This window comes from Olea europaea, unplaced genomic scaffold (assembly GCF_002742605.1).
Source record: "Olea europaea var. sylvestris unplaced genomic scaffold, O_europaea_v1 scaffold1746, whole genome shotgun sequence".
Lineage (NCBI taxonomy): Eukaryota > Viridiplantae > Streptophyta > Magnoliopsida > Lamiales > Oleaceae > Olea > Olea europaea.
In genome coordinates, this window is record NW_019235174.1 from 43,061 (window position 1) to 51,129 (window position 8,069).

The 8,069-nt window shown below is 37.2% G+C and overlaps 1 protein-coding gene across 1 annotated transcript in view; it reads right to left on the minus strand.

Annotated features, from left to right (window-relative positions):
- Window positions 1-7,935: 7,935 nt before the first annotated feature.
- The window catches only part of LOC111377914, a 2,842-nt gene continuing 2,708 nt past the window's right edge, over window positions 7,936-8,069 (minus strand). The window contains exon 2 of the mRNA XM_023001068.1: window positions 7,936-8,066. Within this exon, the coding sequence (XP_022856836.1) occupies window positions 7,936-8,066 (131 nt within the window). The remainder of the gene's footprint in view (window positions 8,067-8,069) is intronic.

An 8,069-nucleotide genomic window follows, 5' to 3' on the forward strand; every position in this document is an offset into this window, starting at 1 on the left:
TCACATATTTATTACCACAAGTATGCAAATAATTCAGTCAAATATTGACCTTCCATTGGGCCAGTGAATATCTGCATGACTTACATATACATAACTTTCCTAATGTTCTAAATAAATTAATTTAGATAAGAGATGTTACTTTACTAACATGTTGTTTCAATAAATCTATTTTAGAAAATTAGTAATTTGAAATAAACTTTTAGTGTCAAGTTTTGAAATTGATTCCCCTCAGTCTTTTAATTTTAGTTTTTTCTTTTTTCACAAAAATAAATAAATAAATAAATAAATTTGTGAACAAGAAGTCAGCGCCGCAGCGCTAAGAAGCGCTAGCATTTGCTTCTCAATGGCAACCCATTAGGAATCTGATTTTCTTCCTACAAATTACCAATTAATCACGACACCCAATGAAAAAACACTAACCACTTGTAATAATGGAAAAGATCGACTACTACACCGCCTTAATTGAAGCAGCCACGTAGACCCATCTTTCCCTCTCTCTCTCACTCAATTCACTTGGATGTAGGCAATATCAATGATTAAAATTGTAACTTGATCCATTTGAATTCCAATAGATATTGTTAGATAACACGTACCTCATAACTATTTCACATTTAATAAAATTTAATTTTTTTGCATAAAGATTGACTTTGGCTTAATTTCAATTGTAACTGGGCGTTGATTCCCAAAATCTTATTTCAAAATTTAGGGTCAAAATTCGCACCTCAAAATTGGGGAATTCAAAATACGAATTTCATCCCTAAAATTCTTTCTTTTAATCTCAATGGTTTAACATGTTGGCTCTAATACCATTTATTGAATATTTTATGAAACTTTAAAACTAGAAAACCTAAATCCTTTATTGCTAAGATCCTATGTTGAATCACCAAGAGAATTACTAAATGCGGAACATACATTAATTATTTGATTTGGATCTTGAATCTTGAGTTTTGATTGTGGGTTTTGGATCTTCCCCTTCAATATATTTTCTCTTATAATCTTGTGTTAATAGGATGACTCAAATAATGAGAACTTATATATGAATTATGGGTCACAATCCTATAATTCAATCTCCACACATATAATCTGGCCCACGCATTATTTAGATGTCCTAAACCCAATAATTAATTATTTATTGGGAAAAAATCACATTTCAGGTGTTATGTTTACCCCAAGTTAGAAATGTTAACGAGTCAAATCGAATCCGAACCTAAAATTTTCGGCTCGATTAAAATGGTCGAACTTTTTTACGAGTCCGAGCCCGAGCCAGGGCAGACTCAATTTTTTTCTGCCTCACTTTTCTATTTTTTTAAAATTAAAGGCTCGCGAGTCGGCTCAGTTGCTCCGAGCCACAAACCGGGCCGGCTCGAGCTTTTCTTCAACCGAGCCGTTGGCCGCCTACACCGTCGAGTCTTTTTGACACCCCTATCCCAATTCAAAAATCAAGTAAATTGTTTGAAAATTCAAAAATCGGGTATGTATTTAATTAATTAAATAAAGATAATAAAGTTACAGTTACATGATTAATGGTCACAGATTTATTTATTGGTCACATATCGTCAAATTAATTGGTCACAAATAAAAAATTTTGTAGGTCACATATGATTTAGAGGTCACAGATCATTCAAATTATATGTCACATTTTATCTATGGATCACATAAGTCACAGTTTATTGGTCACAAATTATTTTTTAGTCACGAACACCTAATATTCAGTCACAAATCAGTAGGGTTGGCCGACTCGTGGGCCGAGTCGAGTTTCGGCTCGTGGGCTCACCTAATTTTTTTTATATATAAAATAAAGAATAGAGTTTTAAAAATAAAAAGTGTTAAAAAAATACAAATAATTTAACGAAAACAAGTTTTTTTTTTTATTTACATCATATTGTAATTTGTAATACTTTTTATAAAGTATAAAATATTTATATAATGAAAACGAATTATTTTTTTTTTTTGAAATATATTTACAAAAAATATTTTTTTGATTTCTTTTAAAGTTAATAAAATGTAAATCCTCCTCCTTTATTCGGGCTTAGGACCGGTTACATCAATTTTAAGTAAGCGGAATTAAAAATTGTATACGAAAAACTTGTTGTAACGTATACAATTTTTTAAAGAAAATTAAATTTAACGATTAAAAAATTAAAATTTTTTGATTAATATAATTAAATCAAATATCACTTACCCGACGATATGGAATTTCAGCGTATTTATCTTGTAGTAAAAAATGAGCGTCCTGTCAATCCTTCACACACATTAACGCTTCCAAAACATCTTCTTTCAGTCGACTCCTGACATCAGTCAAAACCCTTTTACCTGCGCTAAAAGCAGACTCCGAAGCAACTTTGCTAACTGGATGTGTCAACAGATCTTTCGTAATTGTAGAAACAATTGGCCAACGTCTTTCATACTTTCGCCAGAATTCAATTACTTCTTCTGAAATTTTAGTTGTTCTGTTTGTTGGTATATTATGATTGAAATAATCAATTAATTCGGCAGGCATCGCATTTTGAGTTTTGGTCGATGTTTGATGAGATGTAGACGTAAACGACATGGCATTAGATGAACACATTGCAGTTGCATCATATCTAAATGTATTAATGCCCTGAAATAAATTCATTATTTCCGCAGCATCTTCTTCAGTTTCAACAGAAGGAGTAGGTGCAGCAGAGGGTACCCGACTAACATTTGCACCCATTCTTTCCACATATAAATTATACATTCCATATAATGTTTGCTCTAAATTCTTATAAGTGATAGGTGTATCAAGTATTAAAGTTTTATTGATTTGATCAATTACGTATTTAGTTCCCGAAATATTATATCGGGGGTCCATTGCGCATGCTAAAAGAAATAATTCCCAATATTTTCTAAACTTTAATTGCATAGCAATTAAAATTTCATTAAAAGTAGGATCATTTTTATATTTATGAAATGTTCTTACAATTATATAAAGGCGTTCAAGCACCATACAGCTTGTGGGATAATAAACGCCGGATAAAATCTTTGTGGTCTCATAAAAAGATGTCAAAAATCGTTTAACTTTTAAAACTAAAATCTAATCGGATTCATTTAATATATTATCATTATCACTTCTAATATGTCTATTATTATAAAAATCAGTTATTAAATTTTCGAAACCTTCATATGATTTTAATAGCAAGTATGTAGAGTTCCATCTATGACTTACGTCGCTAATAAATGTTTTAGCAGTCATCACCCCTAGTTCGGCACAAAAATCTTCAAATGCTTGTTTTCTACTAGTAGAGATCGTAATATATACTAATGCATTCCTAATCCTTTGAAATTCATCCTTTATATGTTTTAAACCATCTTGCACAATTAAATTCAAGATATGACACACACAACGAATATGAAACAAATACCCACCAAAATCAAGTTGAAGTGTCCTACACAATTTATCGACGACTACCTTATTAACGCTAGCATTATCAAAAGTAAGAGATCGAATTTTACTCTCACAATGATATTCTCTAACAATACTGATAATAGTATTATATATATTATTAGCATTGTGAGGAAATTCAATAATTATAAAAGCAATAATTTTTTTATGCATGCACCAAAGTGGGTCTATATAGTGTGCGATTGCAGCTATATATGCTCTTTTATTAACTATTTTCCCATATATCAAAAGTTAAGGATATAACATCCCCATATTGTTGCAAATCCATAATTAATTGTTGTTTTGAATTATTGAAATAATTTATTGTATCGGTATGAAGAGTGTTCCGACTTACCCCAACGTACCTCGGTTGTAGATATTCTTTCACGAACGAGACGAAGTGTTGGTTGTCTGCAATAGCCAAAGGCAACTCAGTGGCGGCAACAAATTTCACCATTCCGGTTTGAGTCTTTCCTCCGAATACACCCATGTGAATAGGGGTGAAGTTGTAGAACCGGCGCCTGGACTGCCAAATTGTAATTGCGTTTAACCAACTAGAAGAAGTCCATGTTTCACGAGGTACCTTTCTTCTTGACACAGAAAGGGACACCGTATTGCAGTAGTCTGCTTCGCTAGACTACCTTCCGCCTTTTCTCGAGACGAAAGAAAATTTGATTGCAATTTTGTAGAAAGCTTACAATAGAGAATTTGAATACATTGAAAGTAAATTGAACATTGATTGATGAAAACTGAACATTAAAATTGATGAAAGCAGAAAATTACAAATGCTGGTGCAGGGGGCGGACACCAGTGAGCTTGAAAGATTTTTGAATGACTAATATCCCCTATAATAGCATTCTGAACAAAAACCCAAGTGACAGGAGTAGACGTTTAAAAGACGAGGAATCATACTAAACGTTTACCAATATCAGAGCTATTTTACAACTGAAATAACTATTACAATGAAAAGAAAATTACAACTCAAACTTGAAGTAATATTTACAATGTGCAGTCGAAGTTGGGCAAACTGCGGCTCCGATAGTGTCAAGGGGCTAAGTAAAGTTGCGGTCCTTGACATTCTCCCTCATTTGTTTTGACGACGTCCTCGGTGCCATCAATGCATGATATGCCTCAATTAATGATTTGAAGTCTCCGATATCTTTTCCTCTTTCCTAAGTATTCTCCTCGCTGCCGCATCCTATCCATTTAACCAATATAATCCTGATGATCTTTTCTAGAAGCTCGAGTGATTCGATGGTCAAGAATAGTTTCAGCAACCTTCTTTCCAGCTTTCTTCAGTTCAAATACAGGTCGCTTTGACTCATTTCTAGATGTGTCCTCTTTATCCGCAAAGTATGGCTTCAACACACTAACATGAAGGACCTTGTGGATTTTACACCATGAAGGGAGTTCAACTCTGTATGCAACTCTTCCAATCCTCTTCACGATGGGTAATGGTCCGATGTATGTTGGCGACAATCTTGAGTCTTTCCCTCTTGTTGGTTTGTAAACATTTCTGTCGGGCAGCTTAACCATTACCAGATCTCCAACATTGAATTCAATGAAACGACGCTTTAGTTCTGCAGCCTTTTTATACCGTTTTTAAGCTTTCTCAAGATAACTCTGAGCAATTTCAATATTTCGTTTCCACTCTTGAGAAAAGTTCTTTGCTTGAGGGGACTTGGTACTTCGTTCAATATCCACTGTATGAGGGAGTAGCGGTTGCTGGCCAGTAACAATCTCAAAAGGACTCTTATTGGTAGAAGAACTCTTTTGGGCATTGAAGCAAATTTGGGCCGCATGCAAAAGTTTTACCCAATTTTTCTGCGAAGTAGTATGCTTGAAGAAGAGTTGAGCTGTCTCTTCTGCAGATACATACTTAGGCGCTGCAATGAAAGTTGCATATTTTGATAGACGGTCCACCACGACAATGATAGTGCCAAAATCCTCAACTTTTGGCAGCCCAATAATGCAGTCCATCGATACACTTTCGAATGGCCGGGTTGGGACGGAAAGGGGCTCCAGCAAGCCTGCCTTTTTCTGATGATCTGCCTTATCTTGCTGACAAATAAGACAAGTTTTTACATATGTTGCAATGTCGTCCCGCATTTGAGGCCAGTAGTATGCACGTTGTAGTAGTGCACAAGTGCGTTCCTCTCTGGAATGCCCTGCCCAAATTGTGTCGTGGTATTCCGTAATTAGTGATTTCCTCAGATCTCCGCCCTTAGGAACATATAGGCGGTCTCCCTTTGTGTTCACTAGTTCCCCATCGAACTAGAACTGTCGAGTTTTACCCTGCTTGATAAGGTCGACCAAATATTGGGTAGCCGAGTCCTTCTCCATAAGTGCCCGAATTTGGTCTCTAGTGTTCATGGAGACTGCGCTCCCTAAAAGAGCAGCTATAGAGCAGATGGCAGCTAAATCGGCCCGTCGACTAAGAGCGTCAGCAACATGATTACTAGAGCCAGGACGATACTCTAACATAAAATTGAACTCTGAAAGGAATTCCTGCCAACAAGCCTGTTTGCTCGATAGTTTTGGTTGGGACATGAAGTGACTAACTGCAGTGTTATCTGTCTTCACAATAAATGGAGACCCAAGCAGATAGTGACGCCATCCTCTGAGACAATGGACAACTGCTAATAATTCCTTTTCATGTGCCGAGTAACGACATTCTGTCTGGTTTAACTTCCGGCTATCATATGCTACCGGATATCCTTCTTGCATGAGGACTCCACCAAGGGCAAAATCTGAAGCATCTGTATGAACTTCGAATGGTTTAGCCATATCCGGTAAGGCTAAAACCGGGTTCGTCCACTTGGACTTCTTCAACCTTTCAAAAGCAGCATGGCATTGGGATGACCAATCCCAATCCTTATCCTTCTTTGTCAATTCAGTAAGTGGTAGTGCAATTTCTGAGTAGCCTTTCACAAATCTTCGATAGTAATTGCATAACTCAAGAAATGAACGTACATCATGTGGTTGCCAATCTTTGATGGCTGTAACCTTCTTCGAATCCATGCGGATTTTACCTTGTTCAATGATGTGACCCAAGAAACTGATAGATGTCTGAGCAAATGAGCATTTAGACGACTTAGCATAAAGTTCATTCTCTCGTAGCTGATTAAAAACTTGCCTCACATGTTGAACATGTTCCTCCAATGTCTCGCTGTAGATTACTATGTCATCCAAGTACACCACGACAAAATCATCTAAGAACCCGTGAAGTATCTAATTCATCATAGTACAATATGTTGCTGGGGCGTTTGTGGAACCAAAAGGCATCACTTTAAATTCAAAGGCTCCATATCTGGTTACTACCGTAGTTTTTGCTTCGTCTGCCTCCTTGATTCGAACTTGCCAGTATCCGAACCTAAGATCAATTTTTGTGTAATACTTCGCCCGACTCAGTCGATCGAAACAATCCGCAACCAGCGGGATAGGATAGCTATTCTTTACAGTGATCTTGTTCAAGGCTCGATAGTCGCAGCACATTCTAAGAGAACCATCGACCTTTTTCTGAAACAATACAGGAGCTCCGTATGGCGACTTCACCGGCACAATGATTCCACTCTCCAGCATTTTCCCCAATTGCTTCCTAAGCTCTTCAAGCTCGGGTTGAGACATACGGTATGGTACCCTGGCGGGAGGTTTGGCGCCTGGAATGAGTTCAATCTCATGATCAATCGTCCTTCTTGGTGGTAATTTCTTTGGTAATTCTTCCGGCATGATATCCTCAAATTCCCGAATAAGCCTTTTAACGGGTTTTGGGATAGGACCATTTGCTTCTTCGATCTCCTCTAATCGAAGAGTGCACAAAAAAAAGGGTTCATTTCTCTTGAAACCCTTACTAAATTGCATGGCTGAGATACTCTTCTTGCCCATCCTCCCAACCTGTGTAGGGATGACACACGGCTTATTACCCATCATCATTAATGAATCGAAATATGGCAACACTACTGTCTTAGTATCCCGAAGAAATTCCAATCCTAGAATAAGCTTGAAATCATCCATCTGAACTGCAGATAAATTTCTCCTTCCCTCGAAAGGACCTGCTTTGATCAACACCGATTTCGCCACTCTAGCTATTGGTTAAGCAGCGGAGTTGATTGCTTTGACTTTTCCACTACCCTTTTCTAGAACAAGTTCGAGCCGCTTTACTTCGGTACATGCAAGGTAGTTGTGGGTAGCACCTGTATCCACCATAGCCCTGATTGGCTTCCCATTGATTTTTACATCAATGTACATTAAGCCTTTGGCCCTACAAATTCGAGCCTTCGCTTCTTCCATCTTTGCGTCTTTCAATGGGACATCATCCTTTTCAGCAACCCGATGCGACAGTGTGTTGCATCGATATGAAAATGTCCCAACTACTTCCTCATCCTCTTCAGAGTCAGTCTCACTATGACAATTAGCCTGTGGGGCCTCTTGCTTTGAACTTGGCCCGCCACTTGCTAACTGACAATATGCATTTACCATCCGCTTTTGAGGACAATCCGACACCCGATGAGGTCTGTCACATAAAAAGCACTTCAATTTGGGAGTGGCATCAGTTCGGCCCTCTGTTGCTTTTCCTTGTTCCAGTTGTTACTGTTGCTACCGTTAAAATTTCCTTGACGGCTATTATGATAGTTTCCCTGAAAGCCACGGGTGCTTTGATAGGCTC